The sequence below is a fragment of the Ranitomeya variabilis genome, chromosome 5 (genome assembly GCF_051348905.1).
Source record: "Ranitomeya variabilis isolate aRanVar5 chromosome 5, aRanVar5.hap1, whole genome shotgun sequence".
In the NCBI taxonomy this organism is placed as follows: Eukaryota; Metazoa; Chordata; class Amphibia; order Anura; family Dendrobatidae; genus Ranitomeya; species Ranitomeya variabilis.
In genome coordinates, this window is record NC_135236.1 from 58,372,062 (window position 1) to 58,385,417 (window position 13,356).

The following is a 13,356-nucleotide window of genomic DNA, read 5'->3' on the forward strand; positions in this document are numbered from 1 at the left end:
AGAAAACCCCTAATATTTCCTGTACTAAAAGGTTTTTTTTGTTTGTTTTTTCTTCTTTAAAAATAATTTTTGCAATTTGGTTTCATTAATAAAAATTGCTCCGTTTGCCTTCTGTAGCCTTAATTGAGTTGTGAGAGCTTGTAAGCCACCACTAGAGGGAGCTATTGCATTCTGTGTTACTATAGACTTCAGTGTGTGAGCTGTATTCACTCTGCTCTTTAGCTCCCTCTAGTGGTGCACAGACAATATAATCATTTTCATTTTATGTCCTGTCTACGTTAAGGTAGAAAGGTATCGGCAACCTAAAATGTAAGTGTACGCCGGCAGAAGCCTCCTCGCCATGTGATTGCCTACGCTCAAAATTATTCTTGATGAAAAAAATCTGGAGACATAGGAGTAATTTGCTCCTTATTAGTGGCCACTTTTTAAGTTTTCATTCATTTTTCAAACTTTTTTTAAAATTATTTTTCCTCACATTTTTTGTGATTAACCAGTTTATGTGACTTTTTAGCACCAAAGGTCGCAAACCCTTAAAGTTAAAAAAAAGTGACGAATTTAAAACTGCCCCAGAAACATTACCTAAAGGTGTAGGGCGTATTATCAGAAGATCATGGGTCCGCTGAGCTGCATTTGCCAGAATTAACCTTTTGTTGTCACTCAGTATTTTTCCCATTTGCAGGGGCTTCTCACAGATGGGACTTTCATGTCCATGTTACATATGTGGTACTCCAGTCTTACCCAGTCGAATCCTTCCTCCCCGACGGAACAGCGGCCCACGAACCCGAAACCCTCACAGCTGCTATGGAGAAAATTGTTATAACCGAAGAGGTAATTATTCTAATAATATAATAAAGCAATCGCATCACTATGACGTAAGTACAAGCAAAAAATACAGGTGCTTCTCACAAAATTAGAATATCATCAAAAAGTTAATTTGTTTCAGTTCTTCAACACAAAAAGTGAAACTCCTATATTATATATCGTCATTACAAACAGAGTGATCTATTCCACGTGTTTATTTCTGTTAATGTTGATGATTATGGCTTACGGCCAATGAAAACCCAAAGTCATTATCTCAGTAAATTAGAATACTTTATAACACCAGCTTGAAAAATGATTTTAAGGGGGGGTGGCCTGACTTCTGATGGTGCAGGCCGCATAGCGCGGGAGCTCCGGTCCCAGGACACCTAAAGCGGCACATAACAGCGCACGTACGGCACCTTCTCCCCTAATTCTCCCCACACCTTCTTCTTACCGATCGGTGAGTGCATGGGGAAGACTAAATCCGGCGCAGGGGATCCCTCCAGGCGGATAGTGGACTTCTTTGCGGCCTCCTCACAGCAGCCCCAGAAACACAAAATGGCGCCGCTGTCTCCCAGATCTTCCCGGGCTGCACGCCGTGGCTCTCACTCCTCTGCCTCTAGCACTGCAGCGGCTGATCTCTCTGATGCCCCAGTTACAGCATCGCTGCTCAGAGATATGCTGGGAGATCTCCGGACCTCCCTGCAAGAAGATATGCGCTCCATGCTGGCAGAGCTCAGGGGGGAGGTGGAGGAGTTGGGGAGCCACACTGACCACCTGGAAAATAAAATGTCCGAACTGGTAGCTTCTCATAACGACTTGTGGGAAGCTCATGATAATCTGCAACTGCTTGCTACCAAGACTCATGCTAAAACCCTGGATCTAGAGGATAGATCCAGGAGGAATAATGTTAAGCTCGGAGGCATCGCTGAATCGGTCGGGGCTGATGATCTAACAGCCTTCCTACAAGAATTTATCCTTACTGTTCTCCCGCTGTATAATAAAGATGGCATCATTATTGACCGCATACATCGGATCCCAAAACCCTCAGGTCTAGATCCCGCGGTCCCTAGAGATGTACTTGCTCGCATCCACTTTTTTACTATGAAAGAGGAATTTCTGCAGGCTTTGAGAGCAAAGCCGTCGCTGCCTGAACGCTTTGCATCCATTGCTGTTTTCCCTGATCTATCTCCTGGAACTCTAGCCCTACGTAGGGCGTTTCTACCTTACACCGCAATCCTGAGGTAAAAAGGTATATTGTACCGCTGGGGATTTCCAACTAAGCTCTGTATTCGGAAAGACGGATCGATCACCACATGTCTCACCCCGTCGCAAGCTGCCAAGACTTTGTCGCAATGGGGCTTTGACCCTCCTGCTCCTCCTCCTGCCTCTGCTTCCCCCAAATCTGGCGGTGCGAATTCCCGGAGACGCCGTATTACTCCAGATTGGAAGGTCGCCTGAAGTGTCAACCTTGTCCATTTCCTGGCTGGAAAAATTTATTTTTTTTCCTTTTTCCCGCATAGTTTTAACTTTTCTTTTTTCTTTCCACTGATTTTTTGCTGAGGCTGGCTTCTGGTTGGCCCTCCTCAGCCTTTTTGCCCCTTAGGTGAACTGTTTGCTGTTTTCACCTTGGACTCAGGATCTTCCTGGATGATCCTTTATTTAAATATCTGGTTATTGTGTGTTTGGTTTCCCCCTCCCCCATTCCTTTCCTTTCCCTCCCCATATTTCAGATCAATATCACTTAATAATCCACGACGTTTTTACAGTCCTTTATTGATAATAAGTTTGCATATTTTAATCGCAATTTTTATAATTGTTTATTATGAGTATTTCTTTATATTCTATTAATGTTAATGGCCTTAACTTCCCCGGCAAGAGATCGCTTGTTTGGCGTCAAATCTCTAAATCTAAGCATGATATCATACTGTATGTTTACAGGAAACACATTTGCTAAAACAAGATAATATAAGAATGTACTCGTACCTGTATCCCCACCAATTTTTTGCTAATGAAGGATCAAAAAAAGCTGGGGTGGCAATTTTTTTTAGCAAAGCTATCTCCTTCCAGTTAATTAATTCTATAGTTGACCCTTTGGGCAGATACATTATAATTTTATGTTTATTAAATAATACCCCTTACACTATCGCCTCTGTGTACGGCCCAAATTTTGGTCAGATTAGGTTTTTGAATAACTTTTTTCAAACACCAGGTACTTGTCAGCATGGTTACAAATTAATTGCCGGAGACTTTAATATCCCAGTATCCAGGATTCTAGATTGCTCGTCAGCCTCTTTTTCTAGGGGTGAGGCGGCGCAGTTGATTAATTCCTGTAATCTTCATGATATTTGGAGATATCTTCATTGTAATGAGAGAGACTATACGTTTTGGTCCCCTTGTCATGGCTCCTATAGTAGAATTAATTATATCTTAGTAAATGATGTGGCCCTTCCCCATTGTATTTCTGCGAATATAGGTAATATTACTTGGTCTGATCATGCACCAGTGTCCATTACTCTGAAAGACCCTCTTGCTATCAGGCCCCCTTCACACTGGCGTCTTAATAACCACCTTCTACCTGAGCAGGCGAACTCTACTCTAATTGAGAATTCTCTGCAAGAATTCTTTGCCTTTAATGATTCGGCGGAAGTACGCGATGACTCCCTTTGGTTCGCTCATAAGGCAGTAGCTCGTGGCCTTTTTATTAAAATGGCTGCGACAGCTAAACGTAAATACAATTTAAATCTTCAATCTGCCTTAGCTGAAGTGGCTCGATTGGAGTCTCGCCATAAGGCGAATCCCTCCGCCCAGCTATTTTCTAATCTCTCTACTGCGCGCCTTCATCTTCGCCAACTTCTCCTTCACAGAGCAGAAAATTCATTTAGGAAATCCAGGGCCAAATTTTATTCTATGGGTGATAGAGCAGGTACTTTACTTGCTAAACGCGTTAAAAAAAAAGAAGCCCAATCTAAAATTGCTTATCTCCTCAAATCAGATGGTTCCTGTATTTATAATCCAATCCATATTGCTGAGGAATTTGCTTTATACTACTCTTCCCTGTATAATCTCGATTCTGACCCAAACACCCCACAACCGTCCCAGGCTTCAATAGCCTCTTTCTTAAGTAAAGTGAAGCTTCCTGCGGTTAATTCAGAACAACTATCTTTACTTAACGCGCCTATTGAGGCGTCTGAAATTTCTCAAATAATCAAAGAGGCCAAAAAACGCTCTGCCCCAGGCCCGGATGGCTTTTCCTTCTCGTACTACTCTCAGTTTTTCACTATTCTCTCTCCTTTTCTCATACGTTTATTGAACTATTGGCGTTCAATGGGCACCATCGAGAAGGAAGGATTGGAAGCTTGTATAACGGCCCTTCCTAAACCTGGGAAACCTATGACCTCCCCTGGTAATTTTCGTCCCATCGCCCTTCTAAATTGTGATATTAAAATCTAGGCTAAGGTCTGGGCCAATAGGCTATTGTCGGTGCTCCCATCCTTAGTTCACTCAGACCAGGTTGGTTTTGTCCCAGGTAGGCAGACTAGAGACGGCACAAGACGCCTGATAGACCTGCTGGATGTGGTGGAGAGGGGGAACCTCCCCAGTGTGTTCTTGTCACTTGACACGGAGAAGGCGTTCAACAGAGTACACTGGGGTTATATTGCTTCTACTTTGCACAAATTTGGTCTTACCGGCCAAATCTTCTCCGCCGTGATGGCTCTGTACTCCAATCCATGCGCCTCGGTTCGATCAGCCGGCTTTAAGTCCCGTATCTTCTCTATCTCGAATGGGACCCAGCAGGGTTGCCCCCTCTCCCCCATCATCCTTGCCTTACTTATGGAGCCTCTGGCGGCTGCTGTGAGACAGTGCCCAGATATTAAAGGTGTGATGGTAGGAAGTAGAGAACATAAAATTGGCCTCTACGCTGACGATGTAGTGCTAACTTGTTCGGCTCCCCTACACTCGCTGTCTGCGATTTCCTCCATTCTCTCGCAATTTGCTGAAGCCTCCTATTATAAGCTTAATCTGACCAAATCTACAATTTTCCCTTTATTTATTCCACCCTCCCTCCAAATTCAAGCCAAATACCCTTTCATTTGGTCACCTCTTGGGTTTACGTATTTAGGCATTCAAATCACCAATTTAAAAAACATTGTTCGTACTAACTGTGACTCGACTCTCCTTGAAATTAAAAAGGATATAGACCAACTTGCTAACTCTCACCTATCCTGAATGGCTAGGATACAAACGTCTAAAATGTTAATCCTCCCTAAACTTATTTACCTTTTTAGATGCCTTCCCCTCACTATTCCCTCTAGGTACCTCTCAGCTTTTCAATCAGTTGTTAAACCCCATAGAATAAAACGTGCATTAATGACACTCCCATACTCTAAAGGTGGTCTGGGAGCTCCCAGAATCCAACTTTATCACAAAGCTGCTCTTTTAGAACCCCTTAAGATTTGGTGGGAGGGGAATTCCTCACTCCAGGGGTTTCATATCGAATCACAATTTGCTCCGAAAGGCTCCCTTAAATTATTATTGGAACTTAACCTACTTCATACTCTCAAATCAATCTGCTCTGCTTCTAAAGTTTGGGAAGCTTTTTGCCCTTCCCATTTGTCATTCCTATTTGATTATGTTTCTGTCCAGGCCCTGGAGTGTGCGATAGAGGGATTGTCTCTCTCCGCCTGGGGGGACTGCAGGATACGGCGGGTGAATGATGTCTACTGTGAGTCTGGCTTAAGGTCATTTTCAGACCTTATTGCTCGTTATAACCTGCCTCCCAAGGCTTTCTTCCAATATTTTCAAATACGTAGCTTTTTGAAACATCGGCGTTCCTTCGGTGTGCCCGCGTTCCCCCTGGGGGAGGAGACTCTAATCCAGAGATTTTTTAGACCAAACACTTTGATACCACATGGTATCTCCATAATTTATAAATCCCTCCTCTCCCATGACTTTTCGGATAGACTATCATTTATGTCCACGTGGGAGGCTGCTCTTTCTTTTGAAGCTTCCTTGGAGGATTGGAGTATGGCTATGCTGCACCCTTCTAAATTCTCCTCCTGTCTCGGCCACCTCGAACAAAGTAAAAAAATTCAGTTACAGTGGTATTTCACTCCTGTTAAATTAGCTAAATTTTATCCCTCCTCTTCTCCTCTGTGCTGGAAAAACTGTAATGTCAATGGTTCGCTTGCTCATATGTGGTGGAGTTGCCCGCGTGTGCAGTTATTTTGGCGCCAGGTTGAAGCTATTCTTTCAGAGGTAACCCGACTTCCTGTCATACTAACTGGCCCTTTAGCAGTACTGGGTATATCCTTGATAGACTTCCCTCCTCCCCTGCAACCTATTATTTCTAACATTGTCATTGCAGCCAGACAATGTATCTCAAAACAAGATCAATCTCCACTTCAGTTACGAATCAATCACAGCTGAGTGTCTTTCAAAAAAGAATAAAGTACTCACATGGCGGGATCCTTGGATCTCCTTGCCCTTCATTTCCTCTCCTGACCATCGTCCCCTTCCTTCTGGTATCTGACCAAATGTAGCTGTCTCTTCTATGTTTGCACTTATGTTTAAAATTATTTTAAAGGGCCACTGTCACCCCCCCCAGCCGTTATAAACTAAAAGAGCCACCTTGCGCAGTGTTTATTGTGAGTCACAGCACAGACGCAGGGTGCCTGACTGCGCCTGTGCGGGCAGTGCGGCCGCCCTGTTGCTGAATCCCCGCCCCGCACTGTGTTATTCATTATGCAGAGTGCGGGGCTGGCATTCCTGGGCATGCGCACTGCACTGCATGTATATACACTAATCCTCACCAGCTTTTGGAATCTGGAAGCCGAAAATAACAATGCCGGAAGGCGGGGGAGCAGGGGGAACGTCAGACAAGGGAGAACGTCCGAGATGGGGGAGGGCCTGAACAGCGCAGTGCAGTGCGCATGCCCAGGAATGCCAGCCCCGCACTGTGCATAATGAATAACACAGTGCGGGGCGGGGATTCAGCAACAGGGCGGCCGTACTGCCCGCACAGGCGCAGTCAGGCACCCTGCGTCTGTGCTGTGACTCACAATAAACACTGCGCAGGCCCCAGGCAGGAAAGAACAGCGCAGGCGCCGGATTTCAGACGATAACAGCGCTCAGGGGGCGGGGACCATCGGCCCTGAAGAGATCAGTGACGGCAGTTGGGGGATTCATACAGGACGCTTCGGACTGCCTCCCGGTATAATATCTGGTATGTGTGGCCAATTTTTAAAACGCTTTTTTGAGGTAATAAATGAATCAAAAACTAAAAGAGCCACCTTGTTAGACTGCAGCATTACTGCTGCACAAGGTGGCTCTTTTAGTTTATAACGGCTGGGGGGGGGTGACAGTGGCCCTTTAACATCCGAGATGTTGGCCTACTGAAATGTATGTTCAGTAAATGCACTCAGTACTTGGTCGAGGCTCCTTTTGCATCAATTACTGCATCAATGCGGCGTGGCATGGAGGCGATCAGCCTGTGGCACTGCTGAGGTGTTATGGAATAAAAAACTCACAAAAAATACATACCATGAGATACAGCCTTCCCAAAACCCTGTCTGATGACAAATGCACACTTAGCAGGATGCAGCAGGCCTCCACTGATAAAGGCTAGGAGCGGCACAGGTGCAAACTACTTGATAAAAACAACCACCCCCACCCTCCAAACATTGCAGAGGTTGGCTGCCTAGTAGAAAACATGCACATTGATATAACTCACATAGGATGCCAGTCACACTGGTAAGTGTGGTGCACAGTGTCTGGTATGCAACCTATTAATGACGCCCCTTGTATTAACAGGCGGGCTGCCCAGCACTATAATATGCAGCACGCAGTGACAGACGCCCCATAAAAATCTAACCAACAAAAAGAGGCCTGGCCACATCCTGCAAAAAAAGATATGATATAGTGCAGAAAAATGTATGCATGTGATAAACACATACATTACATGAGGTATTGGTTTAATATTTTGGCCAAAATAAAGTAAGCCCGCAACCCAACTGTTATGATCCGGTGACCTCGGAGCCACATGAAACTTTCTCTGGAGTAGGTGGAAACTGTACTGACCGCAGATCCTGAACTAACACCGCAACTAGAAGTAGCCGTGGGGTGTGCCTAACAAACCCTATACACCTCGACACAGCCGGAGGACTAAATACCCCTATAGATGGAAATAGGAATACTACCTTGCCTCAGAGCAGAACCCCAAAGGATAGGCAGCCCCCACGAATATTGACTGTGAGTAGGAGAAGAAAAGACACACGCAGGCAGAAAACAAGATTTAGTAAAAGAGGCCACTCTAGCTAAATAGGAAAGGATAGGACAGAATACTAAGCGGTCAGTATTAAAACCCTTCAAAAAATATCCACAGCAGATAATACAAAAAATTCCACAATCTAACTAAAGACGTGGAATGAATATCTGCAGCCCCAGAGAATCCAACAAGACTGAGAAAATACTGACACAATCTAAGCTGGACAAGAAAACACAAAAGAATAGCACTGAATTATGAAGCACACAGCATGTGTGCCACAGAAACAAACCAGACACTTATCTTTGCTGATTTGGCAGAAAGGCAGGAGGAACCAGGCAGAGGTCCAACACCTCCCAACAACAATTGCCAACTGGCAAGGACTAATGAATCCTGCACACCTAAATACCCCAGTCAGAACTGCAATCAGCAGAAACACTTGACCAGGACTGCAACTCAGGGACAAATGCATTACCACCTACAACCACCGGAGGGAGCCCAAAAGCAGAATTCACAACACCCAACGTCAAGGGTCCTTATAATATTGCGGGTCCTACCACTAATATCAAAAAACAGCTAAGATAGAAAAAACTCAGAAAATATACATACCATGAGATACGGCCTTCCCAAAAACCTGTCTGATGACAAATGCACACTTAGCAGGATGCAGCAGGCCTCCACTGATAAAGGCTAGGGGCGGCACAGGTGCAAACTACTTGATAACAACAGCCACCACCACACCAACCAAACATTGCAGGGGTTGGCTGCCTAGAAGAAAAAATGCACATTGATATAACTCACATAGGACGCCAGTCACACTGGTAAGTATGGTGCACAGTGTCTGGTACGCAGCCTATTAATGATGCCCCTTGTATTTACAGGCGGGCTGCCCAGCACTATAATATGCAGCACACAGTGACAGACTTTATCAATGGAGGCCTGCTGCATCCTGCTAAGTGTGCATTTGTTATCAGACAGGGTTTTGGGAAGGCCGTATCTAATGGTATGTATTTTTTTTGAGGGGTTATGGAAGCCCAGGTTGCTTTGATAGCAACCTTCAGCTCATCTGCATTGTTGGGTCTGGTCTCTCATCTTCCTCCTGACAATATCCCATAGATTCTCTATGGGATTAAGGTCAGGCGAGTTTGCTGCCAATTAAGCACAGTGATACTGTTGTTTGTACACCAGGTATTGGTACTTTTGGCAGTGTGGACAGGTGCCAAGTCCTGCTGGAAAATGAAATTTGTCGGCTTGTCGGCGGAGGGAGGCATGAAGTGCTCTAAAATTTCCTGGTGGACGGCTGCGCTGACTTTGGTCTTGATAAAACACAGTGGACCTACACCAGCAGATGACATGGCTCCCCAAACCATCACTGACTTCACACTAGACCTCCAGCAGCTTGGATTGTGGCCTCTCCACTCTTCCTCCAGACTCTGGGACCTTGATTTCCAAATGAAATGTAAAATTTACTTTCATCTGAAAGCAACACCTTGGACCACTGACAACAGTCCAGTTCTTTTTCTCCTTGGCCCAGGTAAGACGCTTCTGGCGCTGTCTATTGGTCATGACACTTGTAGCCCATGTCCTGGATACTTCTGTGTGTGGTGGATCTTGAAGCAATGACTCCAGCAGCAGTCCACTCCTTGTGAATCTCCACCATATTTTTGAATGGCCTTTTCTTAACAATCCTTTCAAGGCTGCGGTTATCCCGGTTGCTTGTGCACCTTTTTCTACCACACTTTTTCCTTCTACTCAAATTTCCATTAATATGCTTGGATACAGCGCTCTGTAAACAGCTGCCTTCTTTAGCATTGACCTTTTGTGTCTTACCCTCCTTGTGGAGTGTGTCAGTGACTGCCTTCTGGACATCTGTCACGTCAGCAGTCTTTCCCATGATTGTGGAGCTACTGACACAGACTAAGGGACCTTTATAAACGCTTAGGAGGCCTTTGCAGGTGTTTTTGTTTATTATTCTAATTTACTGAGATAATGACTTTTGGGTTTTCATTGGCTGTAAGCCATAATCATCAACATGAACAGAAATAAACACGTGAAATAGATCACTCTGTGTGTAATGACTCTATATAATATACGAGTTTCACTTTTTGTATTGAAGAACTGAAATAAATTAACTCTTTGATGATATTCTAATTTAGTGAGAAGCGCCTGTAGGTGAGAGAACCAAAATACAACATTAAAAAATATACATATTTACATTATATTAAATAAAAAAATTTTTTGCTGAGGTCATCTTGCATCTTGAGCTTTTGTAACCGAGGTAGTCCTGATTAGAGATGAGTGAACCCGAACAGTAAAGTTCAGCGTCTTTACGGAACACCTACTGTTCGGGTACGGACACCGAACATGGACTTCACCAGAAAGTCCGTGTTACTGTGTGGGTTCGGTTGACCAAACACTGGGTGTTTGTCGCGCTGTGATGTGCATGACAGCGCGACAAACACCGCTTCTGTTAGGTGTGAAATCATCGCCGCCAGTCAGAGCCGCGGTTCCCATGCTGTCAAAAGACAGTGGGAGCGCAAAGCTGTGATCGGTGTGACAGCGTGGGAACCGTGGCTCTCTGAACGGCAGGGATAATTTCACACCTAACAGAAGCGGGGTTTGACGCACTGTCTTGCACATTACGGCGCAGCAAACACTGCATGTTCGAGTCCCCCATTCAAGTGAATGCGGTCCGGGTACTGTTCTGGTACCCGAATCTGAACCCGCTAGACCCGAACCTCCAGGTGTCCGCCCATCTCTAGTCCTGACTTCTTACAAGTGTTAGAGCTCCAATCTTGGTCTCGTTTTAAAGCCAAGTTAAAATTCCATTAAAAGAAGTTTTAAAGACAACGCTTCTAACTGTTCCTAAATTTATGGACATTGACCCTTTTTTTTAATGTCTACACGCAGAACCTTACATTCCCGGCCTCCAATGTGTCCATCCCAGAAGCAGGGCCAAACACAACCACCCCAAAGTGCTGTACCCCAGCATGCTGCACGTGAGCACCGGGTCCACTGTGGCCACGTGCCTGAGCCAGGGCAGCCTGACCCAGTGCGATCTCGACGATCTCATCCTGGACGACATTCAGGAGTCTGGCGAAGACGAAAGTGACAGCAACGACAGCTAGAAACGCAACGCAGCGGCTAATAGTTCAGCATGCATTTCCATATTTATCATTCTTCTGGGCCATGTCTGTGTTTAGAGAATTGCATAAATGGCAATTACATAATTATTGGAATTGTACCTTTTACGGGTGTAATTAAAAAGCATTAGACACAGTCTTCCATGGCCCTCCAATCTTCCATGACCCTCCAGTCTTCCATGACCCTCCAGTCTTTCATGACCCTCCAGTCTTCCATGGCCCTCCAGTCTTCCATGGCTCTCCAGTCTTCCATGACCCTCCAGTCTTTCATGACCCTCCAGTCTTTCATGGCTCTCCAGTCTTTCATGGCCCTCCAGTCTTCCATGGCCCTCCAGTCTTCCATGGCTCTCCAGTCTTCCATGGCTCTCCAGTCTTCCATGACCCTCCAGTCTTTCATGACCCTCCAGTCTTTCATGACCCTCCAGTCTTTCATGGCCCTCCAGTCTTCCATGGCTCTCCAGTCTTTCATGGCTCTCTAGTCTTCCATGGCTCTCCAGTCTTTCATGGCCCTCCAGTCTTCCATGGCTCTCCAGTCTTTCATGACCCAGTCTTTCAAGGCCCTCCAGTCTTTCATGGCTCTCTAGTCTTCCATGGCCCTCCAGTCTTCCATGGCCCTCCAGTCTTCCATGACCCTCCAGTCTTCCATGGCTCTCCAGTCTTCCATGGCTCTCCAGTCTTCCATGGCTCTCCAGTCTTCCATGACCCTCAAAGTGCAGACCGGCCATATTAATGTGAGATCAGTGGGGCCCTTTACATTGAAACCTTCACTGATCCCCCTAATGGATGACTAAGGCTGGGGTCACACTTGGCGTAAGACAATACGCCACGTATTATACGTCCGTACTACGGCCGTAATACGGAGAAATGTTCCCAAAATATTGATCCGTAGTCAGGGTGTGTCAGCGTATTTTGCGCATGGCATCCTCCGTATGTAATCCGTATGGCATCCGTACTGCGAGATTTTCGCGCAGGCTTGCAAAACCGACATCTAATGGATTTATGTGCTCAAATGTTCGGGAAAACATATATACAGTATATATATATATATATATATATATATGTCATTGAGACACATATATATATAGTCTGTATTTATATTTCATTCAGCGCGATATCTGTGAAAAGCCGGTAATTCAATTGCCGGCTTTTCATTTCTCCTGCACAAACCCGACATGATATGAGACATGGTTTTCATACAGTAAACCATCTCATATCCCCTTTTTTTTGCATATTCCACACTACTAATGTTAGTAGTGTGTATGTGCAAAATTTCAGCGCTGTAGCTGCTAAAATAAAGGGTTAAATGGCGGAAAAAATTGGCTTGGGCTCCCGCGCAATTTTCTCTGCCAGAATGGTAAAGCCAGTGACTGAGGGCAGATATTAATAGCCAGGAGAGGGTCCATGGTTATTGGCCCCCCCTGGCTACAAACATCTGCCCCCAGCCACCCCAGAAAAGGCACATCTGGAAGATGCGCCTATTCTGGCACTTGGCCACTCTCTTCCCACTCCCTGTAGCGGTGGGATATGGGGTAATGAAGGGTTAATGCCACCTTGCTATTGTAAGGTGACATTAAGACAGATTAATAATGGAGAGGTGTCAATTATGACACCTATCCATTATTAATCCAATTGTTTGAAAGGGTTAAAAAACACACACACATGATTTAAAAGTATTTTAATGAAATAAACACAGCGGTTGTTTTAATAATTTATTGCTCTCTCAATCCATTTGCAGGCCCTCGCTTGGCAAAATAATAACTGCACAAGATACGTACCCTCAGCTGAACCGTCACGTCCCACGATGTAATCCATCTGAAGGGGTTAAAATATTTTACAAGCAGGAGCCCTGCTAATGCAGCTGTGCTCGTGCTTGTAATTCCCCGGCGAATGAATGAAATGTAGGTCATTGACCTACATTTCCTTCAGTCGCGGTGATGCGCCCCCTGGTGGATGTCCTCATATGACCTGGAGCGTGGGAAAAAGTTCCCAGGCTGCAGTTCATGAGAACATCCAGCAGGGGCGCATCACCGCGACTCAATGTAAGTACAGATCCAGCTTTCCTTTCAGCACCCGGGGATTACAGGCACGAGCGAGTGGTTTATCGCAGCTCGTGCCTGTAATATTAGTTAACCCCTTCAGATGGATTAC

The 13,356-nt window shown here is 45.2% G+C and overlaps 1 protein-coding gene across 2 annotated transcripts in view; it reads left to right on the forward strand.

Annotated features, from left to right (window-relative positions):
• Positions 1 to 12,245, forward strand: part of SHFL (shiftless antiviral inhibitor of ribosomal frameshifting) — a 48,005-nt gene extending 35,760 nt beyond the window's left edge. The window contains exons 8-9 of one of the 2 annotated variants that reach the window (XM_077262071.1): positions 680 to 828; positions 10,976 to 12,245. In XM_077262071.1, coding sequence (XP_077118186.1) covers positions 680 to 828; positions 10,976 to 11,193 — 367 coding nt within the window. In that variant the 3' untranslated portion in view covers positions 11,194 to 12,245. The remainder of the gene's footprint in view (positions 1 to 679; positions 829 to 10,975) is intronic. The other variant, XM_077262072.1, reaches the window with a different exon arrangement.
• Positions 12,246 to 13,356: the final 1,111 nt, after the last annotated feature.